Here is a 21,409-nt window from a genome sequence, read left to right as displayed (position 1 = left end):
AAGGAACTGTTTTCCTCAGTTAGCTTTTGTATTTCCTTTTCCATTTGGTCAATAGTACTTTTTAAGGAGCTGTTTTCTTTAATGGATTTTTGTATCTCCTTTTCCATTTGGTCAATTCTACTTTGTAAGCAGTTGTTTTCTTTTTCCAAGCTGTTTTTTCATAATTTTCTTGCATCACTCCCATTTTTTTCCCAATTTTTCTTGTACTTCTCTTACAGATTTTAAGCTCCTTTTTGAGCTCTTCCATGAGCTTTTTCTGTACTTGAGACCACTTCCCATTTTTCCTTGGGGTTTTGCCTTTAAGTGTTTTGACACTGTTGTCCTCTTCTGAGTTTGTGTCTTGATCTTCCTGTCACCATAACAATGTTCTATGGATAGATTATTTTTTGTTGTTGTTCTTTTTGTTCATATTTTTGGCCTTTTTCCTTTCTTTTAAATTTGAGCTCTGCTCCAGGTGTGTAAGGGGCATTGTCTCAGGCATCTTGTGCCACAGGCTGCAGTCCCTGGCTGTTTACCTGGTGCTACACTAATGTTGCCCTGAGGCCCATAGGGGACTCTCGTGTCTTGTGCTTTGCTGAGGTGGTTGGATGTGAATGGCTGGCAGTGCTGGAGGCCACAGGGGCCTGGCAACTTGGCCAGGGGTGAGTGCTGGTGTCTGTCATATGCTGAGTCTGGTAGGGTGTTTCTACATTTCCCCAGGGCTACACTGAAGTACGTGGCAGTCTGGCTAATGAAGGCTGCTGTTTGCTTGGGGCTATGCCGAAGCATGTGGCGGTTCTCAGAGCTAGAGTCTGTCTGTTCTCCTAACTATTCTGAGGCACATGGGGGGAAGGGCTGGTGTTGGCATTTGCCTGCTCCACTAGACTGGGGCTCAGGATTTCTCGCTGGTTTGCTGAGGTGGGGCTTGCTGCTAGCTTGCTGGATCACTTCCTGTCTTGGACTGTACTCCCCTTTAACCCAAATGAGATAGACCTTCCTTTCTGATCTTACAAGTTTCTTGGGCTAAAAGATTGTTTCACCCCATCTTTTTGCTGGTCCTGCTGTTCTAGAATTTGTTTGGGGACACTATTTTTATAGTTGCTTGGACGTAAATATGGGAGAGTTAAGGCCATTTACTACTTACTCCACAATCTTGGCTTCTGGAACCATGGAGTGTTATTATTATTTCATTTGACAGTAGAGGGAAATGATGCTTAGAGGTGAAGTGACTTGCCTAGAATTACACAGGTAATGAATAGCTTGGGTGGGTTTAAATATAAACACAAATTTGAATATAAAATTGATGCTCCCTAAAATTAGGATTTCTTTCCTTGGACTCAAAGCCTCTGCATAGGGTCATTTGCTGGCCCAGAATTCTGAATAAAGAGGGAGGCAGAGTTGATTTCATGTCTATGAACAACAGGCAGGTTGTAGGCACCAGAGGCCAACACATGAACAAATGGAAAATCTGAATTTTTTAATGATAGATACTACTGGGAGGAAAAAAAAATGTTCTCCTCAGTATCGCTGATGATGACCAGTCCTCCTTCACTTACCCACTAGTAGTCCATGGCCTAAAATGTTGTAGAATACATTATTCTCCACAATGATATTTGAAGTCCTGGATAGGCTAAGGCCCCTGCTGAAAGAATCCCGCACTGAACAGCTCCGTATGAATGAATCTAGAATAGGAATGGAAAGAATATGTTTAGAAGTGAAATGTAACTTATTTCTTATAGTCCAGTCTCTGCTAAAGACACCCAAAGGAAGCCATGTTGTATAAAAAATCATGCACTCACTGACACAGATAAGTTAGAGAGAATGACAACATTACTCAGCTTGGCTAAGGAAGACAAATTCCCAGGGAAGTGGGAATCAAAATTGTTAATAGGAAAAAAAGCACAATTTAATCGCAAAGCAAAAACTAAACCATGAAAACCATGCTAGAGGATGGGAAAGCATTGTAGGTGATCCATGAACAGGTGGCCATTACAAAAGTTATCATTGGTCCCCCTGACTTCAATCTGGTTAGAATATGACAAGACTTCCTTAGGTTTCATGAAGGAGTAAGGGCTATGACTTCACAACTGACATAGCTGTTAGGTTGGGTTTTTTCAATAGTATTAGGTAATATGAGATAAGGGGGTAGGCTGCTTTGTGAAATGCAAATCCGTTTTTTTAACATACTATGAAAGATTTTTCTGTGATGGATTACAGAGATCATGGAATCATAGACGGAAAGCTTGAGGGGACCTCAGAGGTCATCTAGTCCAACTTCCTCATTTTACAGGTGAGGAAACTGAGGCCCAGGAAGGGACAAGTAGATCCTCATCCCTAATCATGATAAAAATTGAATGCGACTTTTTTTTTAATTTGAAAACTATTTCAGTACACTTAGAACATTTAGTACATTTAGTACATTTAGAACAATCACTGGAATGTGTACAAAGCTCAACAGACTTTGAAAAGTAATATATCAAGGTCTTAGGATCATAGATTTGGAGCTGAAACAGTCCTTAAAGGTGATATAATTTAAGCCCCTCATTTTATAGACGAGGAAACTGAGGTCCAAAGAGATTAAATGACTTACCCAAGGTCACACAGGTAAGTGGCAGATCTTGGACTCAAACACCAGAGATTCTAAGCTCAACAGCAGCCTCCAGCTCTCAGCCAGTAGCAGCTCTTGTAGATAGTAACTTGAGTGTGGCCAAGGTAACTTTTCCACAGAGAAAGGGGCCTTCAAGCTGTCATGAAATTCTAGAATCTGTAGCATGTCTGCTAAGAATGGGCAGGTCCTGGGTTACTCCTCCCAAGGAATGCGTATTTGCATTTTGAAGAAACTTAGATACAGTGGATAAACCCAAAGGCATGAATATTAGTAGGAATTCCAGCACTATGGTTGGTCAATCAGGACAACAATGAAGAGCAGAGGGACCTTTGGGTGGTGCTGAAATCAAAGCATACAAGAGCCCCATCTCTTTTTTCTGGCCTTGATGATCACCTGTCTCTCCTGCATGTAATATAAGCCTACAGAATCAGGGCAAAAAAGGCAGTTCTTTTTATTCCCCTATTGGATGGAAGGGAAGAAGGGTGAAAAAGAAGAAAGGAAGTGAGGAAACAAAAGTAAATGGAATATTATAGTTCTAACCACCTCACCTTTCATAGATCCAATCACATTTAGTGCACACAGGTGTTTCCGAAAGGTTTGTCCCATGTACTGAAATTGGACTCCCTGCAGTTGGACCTGGCTGGGCTCTCCTGGGAATGACTGCACAGTAACTACAGCCCCCAGATCCACCGATCCAAGATTCTTTTTACTCCTCAAATACAAGCAGTGCTGGAAAACATCTAAAACACAGTAAAGGGAAGTGTCACAAAATAGACAATTATTCCTTGCACTACTTTGCTGCTGTAAAAAGGGACCACTCCTGGCAATAGCAAACATGATGCAGGTATCACTTGGTGCCATAGAAATAACTCCCTGAAAATGCATTTTGTAAATCAATATGTTCTCTGACTCATTTTAAAATTCATTTTGGAAGCTTATAATTTAAAATAAATGTGCTGTGTCACCTCTTTGTAATCAATATTGGAGTTCTTCTTGAGAGACAGCATAATCTATGGAAAGAATGATGTCATTGTTGTTCAGTTGTTTCAGTCATGTTCTACTCTTCGTGACCCTATTTTGGTTTTCTTGGCAAAGACACTAGAGTGGTTTGCCATTCCCTTCTCCAGTTCATTTTACAGATGAGGAACTAAGGCAGACAAGGTTAAGTGACTTATCCAGGGTCACACAGCTAGTAAGTGTGGGAGGCCAGATTTGATCCCAGGAAGATGAATCTTTCTGACTCCAGGGCTGGTGCTCTATCCACTGTGCCACTTAGCTGCTCCAGAAATAATGACAGACTTGGAAAAAGGAGAAGGAGGATTCAAATTCCACCTTGGCCACATATTAGCTCTGTGATCAGACAAGGCATTTAATCACTCTGAGCTTCTGTTTTATCACTTGTAAAATGGGAACACTACCAGTAGGACATATTTCTTAGGTACGATAAGATCATAAGCAAGGGACCTTAGAGGTCAAATAATTCAATGTCCTCATTTTCTAGATGAGAAAATCAAGGTGAAAAAAAAGTTAATGTAGGTAGTATGATGCAGAGCCAGAATTCAAATTAAGATCCAATGACTCTAAGTTGAGCATCTTTCTACTACACAATTTAAGATTCAAATGAGATGTGTGTATGTAAAGCCCCTGTAAACCATCAAATACCATGTAATGTCAGTTATAATTAAAGTATTTCACATGTAACAACACCACCACCATTGTCACTGCTGCCAGTAAGGTTAATAACAGATATAATAATACAGTCTTTGATTCCTGTATTCATCTTTTTGAGAGACTCATAGGATTACTGTTGAGGCAGCTAGGTGGTTCAATGGATAGAGTGTTGGGCCTGGAGTCAGGAAGACCTGAGTTGAAATCTGGCCTCAGATACTTTCTGTGTGACCCTGGGCAAGTCATTTAACCCTGTTTGCCTCAGTCTTCTCATTTGTAAAACGAGCTAGAGAAGGAAATGGCAAACTACTTCAGTGTCTTTGCCAAGAAAACCCCAAATGGGGTCACAAAGAGTTGGACCATGACTGAAAAATGACTGAATAAAGGATTAGTGCTCCAGAACTAGATGGGGTATTAAATGTAATTTAGTCCAAAATCTTCATTTTACAGATAAGGAAACTGAAGCCCAGTGAGGTGAAGCAACTTTCATAGGGTCACACAGGTAGTAAACATCAGAGGCCAGATTTGAATACAGGTCCTGACTTCAGAGCCTCTTTCCAGTGTATAATGCCTGATTTGGACAATATCACTTGTAGGACCTGTCTCTCCAAGATGTAACAGCATCAGCTAACAATACCCTGTTGCCAAATGTCTTATTTTTCCTTTATGCATGAGGAACTTCAGAGACAAATAAATTATGTAAATTGCAAAGCCAGGATGAGGGCCAGTTTCCTTTTTCTCTGTTCAGTATTCTTTTTCACTATTCTATGCTCCCATCCTCTAAATTGCTAAAGGGTTCCTAGCCCCACTTTCTATGAAAGAAGGGAGGTAGAACACCCTGAGGGGTTGAACATCTGGGAAGAGGCTTACATATAGTCATTTCAGTTTAGCATTCATCCTCTGGATAGCATCCTCTGTAAAAAAAAAATTTTTTTAATTAGGAAGGAACAATACTGTGTCCAATTCCTTCTGGTTCTGTCTAGAGGGAAACCTTGTCATCCTACACAATGTGTGGCAAAATCCATAATCATGGCAAGATCCCTGGATAGATTCAGAAGATCTAGGTTTGCATCTCAGCACTGATAATTACTGATATATAACTGAGGAAATGTCACTTAACCTATGTGAAACTCAGTTTCCTCATCTATAAAATGGAGATAATGATAATTATCTACCTATGTCATGTGATTATTTTTAGGGTTAAATTATATAATACATGTAATGCATTTTTTAAATACAAATTTAAATTATTGTTATTATTGTCATAAGCTTCTTTAATATCTCCCAGTTTTTCCTTCTATATTTTCTAGAATAAGGACATTGGATTATTTTATCTCTAAGGTGAAAAGCCTTTCCCTATGATCCTATCATCCCTAAGAAATAAGTCCTATGGGTGCCATTCCCATTTTACAATTTACCATTTATACTATTTGTGATGGGGACAAATGGATGAAATTCGAGTATATGAGAATAGAACAGGAAAAGGCCTAATTCCCCCAGAAAATATGGCTTGGAGCTCTGAACCTCATGCAGAATAGTAAACAAGACGTCTGAACTTCATTCCTAACTCTGTTGCTATTTCATTAGCTCACTTGTGAAATTAAAACAAAAATAAATTCCCCTTCCCATCTCTACTTCAGGAAGAGAAGTCAGAATGATTAAATGAGTCTAATTCTCACTTCTTGTATAGGCTAGATTATCAACATGACTTTCCCAGAATAAAGTTTGTGACCTTCCAGTCACAAACACAATCCTTTCTAGAGTATACATGTAAGAAAATCTAAATATGTAATAGTACATTGAGTTATAGAAACATTGAGCATTCAAGCTGAAAAGGCCTTCAAAATCATATATTCAAACTTCCTCTTTACTCAGACATGAAAACTGAGGCCCAAGTGTTTTGGTCACATCTCAAATCACAGATTAGTGAAAAGAAAAGCCAGAATGTGAATCATATAGGAACTAGAACTGGAAGGGTCCTTAAGACTATCTATTCCAATCTTCTCACTTTATGGATGAAAACTAAGCCCTAGGACTTAAGTTACTTGCCCAAGTTGACACAGGCTGTCATCAGAAGCAGAACATGAATCCAAGCCCTCTGAATCCTGAATTCTACTTCCCACCCCATTTTACAGATGAAGACTAGGTCCAAAGAGTAACATTTTAATTTGCCCAAGGCCACAGAGGTAAGTCAGGAAAGGAAGTGGTTGGTGGTGGTAGGTGATTTGAACTCCAGTAGTCTGAATCCAAATCTCACACTCTGCTATATTAACATGCCTTTTCAACAACAGCAACTGTTCTTCAAGCCAGAGCAAGGATTCAAATTCACATTAATGAATGCGCCTTTCTCTCACCCTTCTATGTATTTCTTGTTCTCTGACTGTTTTGACTCTATACCTTGATAAAGTTTTGTACTAAGCCTTTGGGCCCAAAAGTCTCTCCTCCAGTTATAGACTCTTCACAATCACTCCAACCTACAAGGCTGACTGCACACCCACATACACTATACACTATGAAGGGGAGCTAGGTTCCACTCTAGTCAGAACCAGGAGGAGTTGGACACAGTATTATCATTTCCTCATTATAAAACTTTATTTTACCCCACATAGTTTGGCCATAGCTTATTCCACACTGTGTAAGAGGGAAGACACTCATGCATATTAATTAATTTGGACAGCTGGAATCAAATAAATACTGTAATGAACAAAGGCATCAGATATTAGGCAACATAGCATAGTTAATAACTCTTGTGACCATGATTTCTGACTTCAATTCCTACTCCTATTCTTAATTTTTCACTTAACTGAAGTACCCGTCTATAGAATGGGGAAATGACGTCTGGAGTAGTTTCTTCCCTAGAGGCAAGGGAACCTGAAACATTTAGAAAGTCCTGTCATATTTCTCCAGCTACAGGGGACACCTGTACAGAGGCAGGCTATTATCATTTATTTAATTTAACAACCTTTCTTGAATTGAAGCAGATTCTCCAATGTAAAATATTAATTAAAAGCTTTCAATAAGGAGGACACATTGCTGCCTTCATTCTGTTGTTTCCAAAAATCCACAAAAATTCCAAAATTCCAAAAATATAACCACCAATATAACCACCTACCTATCTACATCTACACACACACACATACACACACACACACACACACACGCACACACACACACACACATTACTGTAACAAAGATGTAGATTGCAACCCACAAATTCAGGCTAAATACATGTTCAATCGAACCACAGTCCTCTTCCCCCTGTAAAGATAAAAAAAAGCTCTGGAAGAAATGTTGAAGAAAATTATCTTATCGTGACTGATGATTGTAAGAGTTATCATGTAACTTGTAGTTATCATATGTTATCATACAGCATGCTTTATTCTTCTACTGTTATCAGTTATGTCTTAGCCTCTCTCTGGATGGTTTATAATTTGGGGATATTGTGGTAGGGGAAGGGAAGATGTCTTGTCAGAATGGTACAGCAAAAAGGCCACAGTGGTCACTGCAAAAGGATCCGGAGAAATAGTAGTACCTTCAGTATGAGTTTTTCTAGGTTTTCACTACTGACATTCCCCAGTTAGATCTTCCAGCTAACTGTGGATACAAAGTAAGTGGAAAAGGATGACAATGAGGAGGACAAGAAGGGGGAAGACAAGGAGACAGTATAGCACAGCAGAGTAGCCACCACAATGACTGTTTTTTGTGTTATAGGAACAATAGTATTTAGAGACGAACAGTATCCCAAAGGGAAATTTCATGCCCTTGAATATGACTTGGTATCTATTTTACATATGCCAATATGTATACAAGGGGTCATGCTGATAGAATGTAATCTCCTTGAGGGCAGGTTCTATTTCTCCATTGTCATTATATTTCTTAAAATCTAGCATAGCGACTGGCACAAAATGAGTGCTTGTTGATTGGTCAATTCCTGGAAGTACCTGTGGCTAGCATCTCCCACCTGGAAGAGAGAATTGAGTTCATTATGAGGATTCTCAAGATCATTGGCACTTTCATTGGATTTGTGGCCCAGGATTGTAGGTAGGGAGACATGACCTCAAATTTGAAATATTTATCATCCAAATTACACATGCTAATAATAAATTACAATTATTACCCAAAAAATGGATCATCTAAAAACTCATTCCTGTTATACTTTCTCAGGACTTGATTTAGAAAAAGGACTCTGCTACCTTCTTTGTGACCTTAGGTAAGTCATGTCTCCTCTCTGGGTCTCAGTATCCTCATCTATAAAAAAAAATGAGGGGATTTGGACAATATGATCACTAAGGTTCCTTAGAGTTCTGAATTTATCATTTCATGACCTTGGAATAATCCATCTTAATCCAATCTAACAAACATATTTCAGATATCTACTATGTGTAGCTTACTAAAGTAATGTCATTCACACATATATACGGGATAGATAATCCAGTGGCTAGCAATAAAATATTGATAAAATATTTTGTACTTTAATGCTTTTTGCTATAATTTTTATTTCTCACATTGGTGCTCCCTAATATTTTTTAGCAGAGACACCTTGTCACCGTTTTATCTTGCTGTTCCTCATGCTCATGCACAGTAGTTCTGAAGGACACATAGTGCTTTGTAAAATTAAAGTTAAAAATAATTTAGATTTGAAAACTTTTTTTTAAGATTAGGGTCGAAACCCTGAAATATGATTAAAAATAACCAGAGCTAGTGCTTCCCCTTGTGAAATTGGTCATACTCATAGATCAAACAGGGTCTTAACCTCAATAACTACATAATCCATTAGTTCTCAACCTTTTCCAGGTAGTTGTTGTTTTTCCTTTATTTTCGAAGAGGACCAAAGATACCACAGGATGATATCTTGACTCGCACATGAATTGGATTTAAGTGAAGCAGAGTTACATGTCAGCCTCAGTTATTTCAGCCTTACTCTCTCTTCCAGAGTCAAAGTCCAGTGGTAAGACAAAAGTCAGGACAATTGGTGATGGCCAAGGTGCAATGGATGACCTTAGCATCTTCAATGACTGATCAAGCTCTACGTACTGCACAGATCTGCTTCACCTTCACCTTCAGGACCATTGGAACAAATTATTCTCATCTGCCCATTTATTTTATTTTTAATTAACAGAACAAAACAAGCATTTCCTTCCTTACATATTTTTTGTAAAACAACATTTTTTTCTGAGAAGGGATCCAAAGCCTGAAACACTGCCCAAGTGATCCATGACACACAAAACTATTAACAATCTGTGGGCTTAGCAAGGGCATCAATATGGTTCAAGACCAGTGACCCTGCCATCTACTTAAGTCATGTTCACAAAACCAGAGATTATCAATTTTTGAAGAAATCTCAAGGATCATCTAGTCTAATCTGTACCAAAATAAAAGTCTACCCTGTACTCTTCCCAACGATGGTCATCCAGCCTTTCATTGAAGACTTCAAGTGATGGGGAACATTTCACTCTTGCCTTGTTCTAATGATTTAAAAGTTTGGTTTGGCTTTGTTTCCCGATTTTTTGAAAAATCTTTTCTCCTGCCTTAACACTTTCATCTTGTATGTGTGAGGTTGTCTTTTTTAACCCAAGTGTAATACTTCACATTTGTCCCAATTAAATTTTATTTTATTATCTTAGACCCAATATTCAAATCTATTGAAATCTATTTGGATTCTCACTCTATTATTCTAACTATCCCTTTTGTTTCATCTGGAAATGTGACCAGCATGCCATGGACACTTTTAACCAAGCCAGTAGCAAAAACATTAAATAGCCCAGGCCTAAGCACAGATCACTAGGTCACTCCTACTTCCAAGTTGGCATCAAGTCACTTACTATGCAGTTATTCAACCAGCTCTGAAACCACCTAACCCTACTATTTATCATTTAACCCATGTGTCTCCAACATTTACATAAAAGTGGCATCAAGAACATTTTCAAATGCTTTACTGAAGTCACTCTGGGTAAACTATAGCTAGAGCCTTTCCTTTATCTACCAGTCTAACAACCCAATCAAAAATAGAAATGTGGTTGTCTGGCATGAGTTGTTCCTGATGAAGCCAAGCTATTTTTTTGTGTGATCATTACTTCCTTTTCTAGATGTTTATAATTATCCCTTTTGTATTAATTATGCTCTAAACATTTTCCATGGATCCTCACTGGTCTATAGTTGTGAGGCTTACTTTCTTCCCCCCCAAAAAAAATTAAAGATCAGTGTTCCCTTCTCTAGTCCTATGGCTCCTCACCTTTTTCGTTAACAAAGATCACTGGCAAGAAAAATCACTGACAGTGGTTCAGCCATGCCATTTGCCAAATTTTTTAGGACCCTAACATATTGTTCATCTGGGCATGGCGGATTGAATTCACTAGACAGTTAGGCTTTCTCTTACTATTTCCTTATTTGTCTTGGGATAAGTAATCTCCTGTCTCACAATTCCATTCTCACTTTTATCCTACCAATTTTTTAGACAAAACATTCATAAAATATAAGAAATGCATATGGGATTTCTACATATTCAATGTAAGAGAATTTAATAGCTGAAATGAATCTGAGTCCCATGTTGTAACATTCTAGGGAACCAGGAATGATATAACAAAAGGGTTAGAGTTTACCCAAGGCAGCTTCCAGTAATATCAAATCACGTATCTGAATAAAGAAAATGGAAGGAACTTCAATTTCCAGACTTTAATATTTAAAGGTTATATATTATCTAGGGAAAGAATTAATGCAATTTAAAGAATAGACGTGCTTCAACGTTATCCCTACTTAGAAGAACTTCAAACCTAGTGATTCCATAATATCATTACAATGTTGGCACTATTTTTCCGCTCCATATTACTTGTTACCAGAAGACTCCCTTACCTTCTGGAAACTTGGCTTCAGTACACAGATCAAGGTGTGCCATCCTCTCACTGGTGAGATTTCCTTGGATGACAATGTTCCTGCTGAGTAGAGCCACTGTAGCCCTTAAAGCAAGGTGATGCCCAGCTATATTATGTTCTAGAAAGCCATGAGAATATCTGAAACAAAAAGAAGCACAGCAGAATATATCAAACTGCAAAGGTTATTGTTATTGATGTCAAAGACTGTATTTTCTCCCCTTTGTATCTAACTTATACTGCTTTGGGGTAGTATATCATGAATAGGACCTGTACTTTATAAATTATTAATAGGACAACTAAAATTTAGAGTTTGCTATCATACACAATAGTAACTCAGTCAAGAAAGATGTTCATCTAGAGATTCATCCTAGCATAGTGGATAAAATGTTGGACATAGAACCAGAAAGTACTGGGTTCAAATCTTACCTCCAACATGTTACTTATTTTTGCCTTAGTTTTGTCATCTGCAAAATGAGGGTATTTTTAAAATACTAGAATATTTACCTTACCCGATTTTGCAAGACTTAGATGAGATGAGTAAAACATTTCACAAATTTTAAGATATTATGTAAATTTCAGTTTAAAAAAAACCTATGATTTCATTGGATCAGAAAACTCAGTTAGGAAACTCCCTTTGCCAATAGAGAATAGTTGCACCCTATTCTGTAACTAATTGATCATTACTAGAGACACTGATGATTTACCCTTAACCACATGGCCTGTATATCTTGAACATGGAATTTGAAACAGGTCTTCTTGAGTCCAAGGCTGCTTTCTATTCACTATATCATGCTGTGTCTATTTTTAAAAGTATTATCACCATTATTACCATCATCATTGTCATTATCACCATCATCATCACCACAACTACCACTGCTATCATGGAGTGTTTCATGGTTAAATCATTTTTATCAAAGAAGGATTTAACTAGAATAGAATTAAATTAATGAAAGACAAGACCTCCTCCCAATATATCTGTGACTTCTCCATCTTTCATCTACATCAGACCAACTTAAGTTTTAAGCCAAGTCCTATATCAAGCCAAACATATTACCTCAAAGGTGACTTAAGATAGAGTTCTGCACCAAACACACTGTCTATGATGGCAACCTCTTCTTGCCCTTGGGAACCTTCCAGGGTGACTCCACTAATGACAACTTCTTCCCCAGGATGCCAGTCCACAGGGTCCTCTAAGGCTAACATGGTATCGTTGGCTTGAGCTGCAGTCCGTAGATATGTGAAGCTCACCTCTGGCATTAGGCCTAAAGCAGTTCAGGTAATAAAACCAATAAGAACCTTTTCATAAAATGGTTAATACAAAGTGTTTTCTTTAAATGAGATTAAAAATACTTTAACCATACTAGTATTTATTTACCAATGCCTTTGTCTTCTGATATTTAAGTCATAATAGCTGGATACATTTGAAAAAAATGACACAGTCGCTATTTAGTTTCCTCATAAAAAATAAGCCAAAGTAAAACCACATGCAGTTATTCTTAATCATAAATAGAGATGGAGGGGGAAAATGGAAAAAATAAAGACAGAAATGGAAAGGTACGGGTAATATGAAGTAATAAAGTAAGTGCCATCAGCAATGGCTTTGGCTGGTTCTTGTGGCAGCTAGGTGGCTCAGTGGATAGAGTGCCAGGCCTGAAGTCAGGAAGATCCATTTTCCTGAGTTCAAATCTAGCCTCAGACACTTACTAGCTGTGTGACCCTGAGCAAGTTACTTAACCCTGTTTCCCTTAGTTTCCTCATCTATAAAATGAGCTGGGCAACTAGGTGGTGCAGTGGATAGAGAGCTGGCCTGTAAGTCAGGAAGATTCACCTTCCTGCATTTAAATCCAACCTCAGACACTTACTAGCTATGTGACTTGGGCAAGTCATCTAACCATGTTTGCCTCAGTTTCCTCTTCTGTAAAATGAGCTGGAGGAGGAAATGGCAAACCACCCCAGCATCATTGCCCGAAAAACCTCAAATACGGTCACAGAGAGTCTGAAATGACTGAGTAACAACAGTGGCATAGAAGAGAAAAGATAACGTAGTGGGAATATTAATAAAAATAATAGTAGCTCACATTTTTCTAGCACTTTAAGATTTGAAAAGCACTTTCCCTTTGAAGTTTGCATTAGCTCATTCAAAAGAAAACTGGACTTGGCATCAGAGGATTGTAGATCTAGAACCAGAAGGGACTTCAGAGATGATGAAGGCCAAATTCCCTAATTGGTAGATGGGGAAACGGAGGCCTATGGAGATGAAGTGGCTTGTCCAAAATTAAACAGGCAGTAACTATCAGAGGTGGGATTTGAATTCATGTGCTCTGATTCCAGAGTCACTTCCCTTTTCACTATATCACACTGACTTTGGCCTCAAATTTCTCGGTCGCTCTGAGCTTTCTTTTTTCTCATATGAAAAATGGTAAGATTGCATTAGAGGGTCTCCAAGATCTCTCAAAACTCTAGATCTTATGATGCATAAAGACTGGACAAAAATGTTTCTAAGGTTTATGCCAACCTTAAAATTTCATTTCAACCCTCCCTACTCCTAAGACTTTGGAGCATGTAAATTCATATTAAAGTATGTCAAGGTTGTACCCACAATGCAGAAACTCTTCTGCCTGGTTTTTCGTATACTCTGTAATTGGTTACCATACCAATTGTCCAATTACCATTGTCCAAATTAATTTTCAGTGAAAGCACCCTCTTCACTGAAGCAAATACACATCAGGATCAATCCTGCCTACTTTCCTTCCTTACCTTGAGTTGTTTCACTCATCAGGAACTTCACCAAACACATGGAACCTGAAATGGGCCTTGAAGGAAATCAAAGGATTATGAGAGAGAGAGAGAGAGAGAGAGAGAGAGAGAGAGAGAGAGAGAGAGAGAGAGAGAGAGAGAGAGAGAGAGAGAGAGAGATAAGGAAGGAAAGTATTCCAGGCACAGAGGAAGGCTTGTACAAATGCAAACAGGAAGGATACAGGATGGTGAGTTCATCTTCCACCTACCTCGCAGAGTTGCTCTTGTTCTCTCTCTTCCTGACTTCCCTCTCTGAATTTATATAGCAATTTATGTCTATTTCACACAACTTATCAGTTATGGAGTATCTTGTTCTGTTGGTGAATGTCTTATCTGCCAACCCCCCTATAAATTTGCCACTCACAGGTCCACGGATGATATGTTTTACAAAGCCCTAGTACTGCCTCCACTTATGACCTTCTCAAAAAGCACACTGGATATTCTGAAACATGTCCTAAGTCCCTGCAGAAGTTAGTGGATTCACCTTTGGAATTCTCATCCTGGGTCTGATCTGAATTCATTGAGGGAGGGAGTGCAAACTCATCTAACTCACCATATTTAGCCAGCCCTAGACTACACAATGCTTCTCTTCCCACTCTCTCAAGCTTGTATCCCCAGCATTACTCCCCTCTAGCTCTGGACACAGCAAACAAATAAATCTAACATTATTTCTGCAAAGGGTATGTCAATTGACTGACCTATATAGCAACTCACCTCCCCTATAACTCCACAAACCAAGTTTGCCTTCCCTGGGCATCACTCTTTATATGTGTTATATTTGTCTCCAATATTAGAATATAAAGCTTCTTGGAAGCAATACCTGTTGTTGCTGTTGTTGTTGTTATTGTTTGTCCTTCTTTCTTGAAGAGGATCCATGACATCAGGAAGGTAATGCCATGACTTGCAAGTGACTTGGATTTAAGAGTGGGAGGGCTAAGCAAAGACACCAACCTTACTCTCCTCCAGAGCCTCCTGGGTCCAGTGGCAAGATATAGATCAGGATGAATGGAGATGGCCCTGGATGTAGTGGGAGGCCTTGCCCTTTTTAAGTTAAGGTCTTTCCCAGGTCTGTTTGACTGAAGCAAAGCCCATTCAGTGATTAAGCCTAGGTAAGAAAATGAGGCAAAGAATGGCCTCTTTTACTTAGTTCAAAAAAAAATCAGTCTGGGAGGGGGAGGCCCTCAGGGTTTCTGGCCAAAAGAGAAACAATTACTATTTACACTCTCTTGGAGCCATCAATGGCCAAACAATGACCAAGTGAGACTTGGACTGGGACCTATTGTTGGCCAGTCAATGAGAGCTAGAGTGATATGGGTTTAAGGCGTGGTTCTTAAGAAAAAATGTAGCTTGTAAACCCCAAGATATCTTGCAAAGTTTCAGCAATCAAATTTATATTCCTTTGGGAAAAGCACCTGCAGGTAAAGGTATGATAGTCTATGTTGCCAGAGGGAAAGGAGGGAAGGGGAAGAAAGGAAGGAAGGGAGGGAGGGAGGGACGGAGGGAGGGAGGGAGGAAGGAAGGAAGGAAGAAGGGAAGGAAGGAGTTGCTCAATGGGGACTGGCCAGTGGGGCAGCTAGTAGTACTCACAGGTAGTTTGTCCATCATTCTCAAAGAGAATCATGACATCAGGAAAGTGATGCCATAACTTTCAAGTGAATTGGATTTAAGTGAGGGAGGGCTGTACAAAGTCACTAGCCTCACTCTCTCCTCTGGAGCCATCTGTCATAAAATGTTTGTATCATCAGTATTTAGCCCCATGTCTCCCACACAGTAAGCATTTAATAAGTGTTTTTTTTCATTAATTCATTTATTCATCTATCCATCCATCCATTCATTCATTAGCCTGTTCAAAACTTAACATGCTGCTGAACATAAATGCTCGATAAATGTGATTTGTTGAAGAGGAGGTATTTATAATTATTTGATTAATTTAGTCATCATGACAGTGGCTAAACAGCCAGTTTTGAAGGCAAGAAGGCTTGAGTTCATCATACCTCTGAAATATACTGGCTGGGTGAACCTGGGCAAAAAGGTATAAACTTTCGGTGCCCTAGGCAACTAAGACTATAAATGGTGGAGAAAGTCCCACCCGGCATTGGTAAAGGGAGTTTCTTTGCCTGCAAGTTCCCCAGACCAGTGAGATTTTTGTTCTACCCTTGTCCTAATTTAATCCACACAGCCAAACAAAATAATTCCATCCCCAAAATATATTTCTTGACTTCAATGGTCAGATTAGATTACACATAGCATTTTCTATTCCATAGGTAGTAAATTTATCCTTGTCTCAGAAGATTGCTGTAATCTATTACTGATGAGAAGGGGTCATTTGCATGATTGATTTACAATGAACTAAATACACTTACAATGTACATACCTTAACACACAAGGAGAGTAGCTCATCAGCGTGACTCCTTCTTAATGGCTCCAGGTCTCAGTTTACTAAAGCAACCAGTCACAAAATAGGACCACCCAACAGTGTATTAGATAATCTGAAATTCAAGAAACTTCTGACTCTCAGCTGCCTGAATTCCCACATTGGTCCACCTTGTTTCCTATACTGAATTCCATATTTTTCTCAATGACTCACAAAAATTGATCCATTTCATATTTTATCTCTGCTCTTCACAAGAAGTTTCCTAGAAATGAGTGATATTGGAAGTAACGCCATATAAAGCATACGTTCATTCCCAAACCATTCTCTTCATGGTGCTTTTCCGTCCTCCTTTGCAATAGATCATAATTTACCTTTTGCCCACAGCAAGTTACTGTCCTCCCTTGTGCATTAAAAAAAGTAATAATACTCAAATCGCTAAGTACAGAGGTTGCCCACAATAAATCATTTTCAAATTATTTTTAACTTTCTTTTTCATTTACTTCTGGGTGGGGAGGGAGAAGAAGGGTGGCTGGACCATAATGGATGCCCTATGCTTAAAAGGTCTCTGGATTTCATTGCATGGATTATTGGTATGGCTTCTGAAGTTGACTTGAGCAATAATTTAATATTTTTTAACACTACAAGTTTCCTAATTTCAGGGCAGGTGCAAATTAACTCATAAATCATCTAAATAAAAATAATTTTAGTTCTATTTTTGTAGATTTTTTTAACTTTTGGGCATAGTGGAAAAAATATTTTGCATTGTATATGCATATATGGACATTCCACCTTTAAATATCTGCTCAACTTTAGACATTTTTTTTAATTCAAGAGAGCTATAAGCTCTCCATCACTATTACCACTCTCCCCAGACCCTGAAATTTTCTAATGTGCTGAACTGTTCAGTGAATCTAGAAATACAAATTTATTCTTCATGCTCACCTAGCATTGTGCTAAAGCCACAGAACTAAATTGTGGAGTATGTTATATTCAACTAAAGCCACATAGTGTACTCTTCAGTATCTCTTCAAATGGACAGGTGGCAGAGACCACTGAAAATCACAAATTATCCTTTAACTTCATTTTAGCTATTAATTTCAATCTCTTCCCTTTCCAAGTTGACTAGAGCTTCTAGGAAAAAATATAATTATCTCACTGATCTCATCCACTATCACATATAAGCAAATTACTCTGAAATCTCTATCTCCAGTACTGACTTCTTCTTGGCTCCAATTCTATGTTTGTACTTTACTGGATATCTCTACCTAACTATCTCACTTTCACCTCAAATACAACCTATTGAAAAATGAACTCATGATCTTTGTGCACAGACTAAACTCCCCTCCCAATTAGTTATTTCTTACCCTCTCCCAACCTAGAAACCCTAGAGTCAGTTCTGTAATTTTCCTCTTTCATCTTCTCTAATATGTTCCAACATTCCTTTCTTCAAAATGTCTCCTAGATTCACACCTTCCCTTCCATTCCCACTATCACTTCTCTAGTTAGGTCTCTGAAGACCTCATAAAAAGAGATGTCGCTGTTTACTTTCTGTTACTCTTGCAATCCATTCTACATAATGCTGCCCAGGCTAATCTTCTCAAAACACAGCTTCTATCAGAAAATACCTTTGCTCAATAACTTAAAATGGCTCCTTGCTTCAAGTTCAAATTTGTCTGACTGATATTCAAAATTTGCCACATCATTCATATTTTACCATTTCATATCATATTTGCCTGGTTTTCTAGGCCCATATGCCAACCTCCAAATCAATACTTTTGTGTACTCTCCAATATGTATATTTTGCTCCCATAAGGCCAGCCTCTTTCTTTTTACATCTTCTTTTATAGCATTCTTATTCTCACCTCTGTTATTGCTTATAATGTCCCTGCTACCTCCATATGCTAGCCCTCTCCTTTCCAAACTCAAAAGTTCTAACTTCTTATCCAACCTCCAGAGTTCAGTCCTTTTTCTATTCTCTCATCCAATCTTCACTAGCCACTCCAGGGCACAATGAGCTTTTCTATTTATGCACTCCTATTTTACTTGTTGTCTGAACTGCAGAATCTAACACAATCCTTCTATAGTTGTTTCACATGTATACATGTCTTGTCTCTCCTACTTATATGAAAGCTCTTTGAGAACAAAGTCTCTAATTGTACTTCTTAACCTAATAAAGGGCTTTATCAGTATTCTCATTTAATCCTCATAATATCCTTGGGAAGTAAGTGTTATTATTATTCCCATTTTATATTGTTGTTTTATGTTGTTGGGTCATTTTTCAGTTGTGTTTGACTCTTCATGACCCCATTTCGGTTTCCTTGGCAAAGATACTAGAGGGATTTGACATTTTTTTTTCTCCAGTTAATTTAATAGCTGAGGAACTTAGGCAAACAGAGTTAAGTGACTAGCCAATAAGTGTCTGAGGCCAGATTTGAATTCAGGAAGATGAGTCTTCCTGACTTCAGGTCTCGTATTCACTGTGCCACCCAGCTGCCCCTCTGTAAGGGAAACTGAGGAGGATAGATCCTCCCCAGTCCCCTATATAACCATCTCATGACCTAACAGTGTAACTGCCTCATGATCTGACATAAAGATAGATGGGAGTTACCATGAATGGCCAGAGCTGACCGTGGAGGTGAAACATTAAATAACCAACAAGCTATGTTACCTGAGAAAGCAATCTATCTCAAGGAACATTTTTCTTGAGAAAGGTGGGTAACTGTCCAAGGAATTGATCACTCCTTGGAGACCTGTGCAACAAACAGGTATTTAGGGCTCTGATCAAGCCCTAATTTTTGTTAGAGATGTGTGCATGTCTGGACTTGAGCTCACCAAGGATATGTACACAAAACAAAATATCAAGATTGCCTTTCCCTGGTTTACATAGATATAAAAAGGGTCATTTGAAAGGGAGATTTTGGAGTACTTTGATGCAGAAACAGGGACTCCAAGGTTTCCATTGTGTCCCGGGGTTGGATGCTCCCTGTTGTCTCCCTGACCAAACCCACTGGGCCATCTCCAGTCTCCCTGGTTCTGAGGGTATTTGATCTCACCTGGTCAGTGAGTGTGTATCCTTTCTTTTCTTATTCCTACTTTCCTTTATGTTGATTATTACTTATTGCATTGAATGTTACTTTTATCTTTATTGCTTGTGTAGTTTTTAATCATTATTAATCATTGTAAAATAAATGTGATTATTTGTTGTTTATCCTGAGAACGTGTCATTATATCTTGAGATCTGAACCTAAATTGAATCTGCACAGTATATAATCCTTTCAGTTACACCCTCCCATTTGATAGGTAATATTAATAATCACAGCACTTATATAGAATCTACTATGTGCCACTTTACAAATGTCCTCTCATTTAATTATTTAAGATGAGAAAACGGAAGCTGACAGAAATGACTTGCCCTGGGTCACACAGTTAGTAAATATCTGAGGTCAGATCTGAAGTCAGGTCTTTCTGACTCAAGTTAAGAGCTCTATCCACTGTGCCACCTAGCAACTAACAATAGACATTCTTCATCCGCTTGGTTGTTTTCATGTGGAGATAGTTGGACCAAACTCTTTTAAGTGATTTCAGGTCTCTTCCAGGAGGATCTGTAGTATTCCATTGCTTAACACAATCACATGTGAAGGACCTCACCATCTATAGTAATTCCTCTTCAACCTGGAGTTATCTCCCATATGACTATGATGAATAACTTTTACAAGTGTATACCTACCTGGGGATCCTGAACACAGTTATTTCTGTTGTTATAACATTCAAGTAATCTTGCATAACACTTTATTGCAAATATACTTTAATGATCCCAAACTTCTTCCTAAAACAAAATTATTTTTTATATATAACAATATTTCATCGGTGTTGTTATTGGGCTGCTGGTCCTGGAATTATAGTCAAAGAATTATAAACTCTTTGCTTTTCAAAGAATTACAAATTACTCAGGGAGAAATGGAAAAACATACATTGGGCTTCAATATATAACAAACAGGAAACAATGAAGATATGGACCAAAGGGTATCAACAAAGAAATGTATGACAAAAATTTTGGTTGTTCACAGGACAAGAGCAAAGGATAACTGGTTGATAATGGATTTCAAGAAAGTGAGAAAGCTCCAGCTCAGTGGATAGACACTATGTGGGAAACTTAATAGAATATTTGGATTTCAAGTCTCACAATCTGGGCAGGACTTCGTGGACTACAATCTGCTTTATGAGACAGGTCATCCTCTTCAATGACGGTATAGAACCACATGAGATTTTATCGAAGAAATTTGATAAGCCATATAAACTTTACTCAGTATTACTCCAGTGCTATCCTATGTGGATTTCTTTTGATGGAGAGTATAATCCTCAAAATTTCAATTACAAAGTAATCTATGTTTCACCCTATGCTACTCTTTAAAAGTATAGGCATTGCTATCCTGGGAGATGCACTTCCTCTCTGGGCCACGAGACAACAAAACACATAAAAAAGCTATTTAAAACATTCAATTGTTTATGAATATTCTTTAAAGGAAGAAAGATGCGTTCCTAACAAGCAATTTAATATACTACTTAACCACTTTTCCAAGTTGGCCTGTGAGTCAGCAAACTGTTCATTAACTCTTCCTAATGACTCCTGGTCATAATTATATTTGCTAAAATTATTGTTCAAGCATATCAGTGTCATTCATTCATAATTGCCCCATGCCCCAAGAGCCGATTCTATTGAATGGGAGCAAGGAGAAAGAAAGCAGCATTGTACAGCAACAACTTTTTAAATTGCTTCAATATTTTCTGAACAGAGTGGGCACCTGCCCACATTCAACCTTCAAACTCAATCTGCCCCTAACCTCAACCAATCTGATTTAAAATCATGCAATGCCAATAACCTCTGATGAAGAGGAATAACTGTTGTGGTCTTCAAAACAGTTTGGTGAAAACAAAAATGACAATAATATATGCATGAACATTGTAAAAGTATTTGTCATAAGAGAAGACTGGAAAAACACCTAGAAGCCTGGAAATTATTGTTTTTCTATCATATATATTTAATCAGCTTCCTATTTTCTACAACTAAATGATACAGTGGAGAAAACTCTGGACCTAGAGTCAGGAAGACCCAAG

The 21,409-nt window shown here is 38.3% G+C and overlaps 1 protein-coding gene across 1 annotated transcript in view; it reads right to left on the bottom strand.

The window, feature by feature from the left end:
* LOC144457664 (fibrocystin-like) overlaps positions 1–21,409 on the bottom strand; it is a 179,742-nt gene that overhangs the window by 71,592 nt on the left and 86,741 nt on the right. The window contains exons 4-7 of the mRNA XM_078155660.1: positions 12,179–12,386; positions 11,105–11,262; positions 3,136–3,327; positions 1,536–1,661 (exon numbers count right to left, since the gene is read on the bottom strand). Of these exons, the coding sequence (XP_078011786.1) occupies positions 1,536–1,661; positions 3,136–3,327; positions 11,105–11,262; positions 12,179–12,386 (684 nt within the window). The remainder of the gene's footprint in view (positions 1–1,535; positions 1,662–3,135; positions 3,328–11,104; positions 11,263–12,178; positions 12,387–21,409) is intronic.

Source organism: Phascolarctos cinereus, unplaced genomic scaffold, assembly GCF_003287225.1.
Source record: "Phascolarctos cinereus isolate Bilbo 61053 unplaced genomic scaffold, phaCin_HiC Scaffold_5;HRSCAF=322, whole genome shotgun sequence".
Classification (NCBI taxonomy): Eukaryota; Metazoa; Chordata; class Mammalia; order Diprotodontia; family Phascolarctidae; genus Phascolarctos; species Phascolarctos cinereus.
This window is presented reverse-complemented; position numbering and strand designations above follow the sequence as displayed.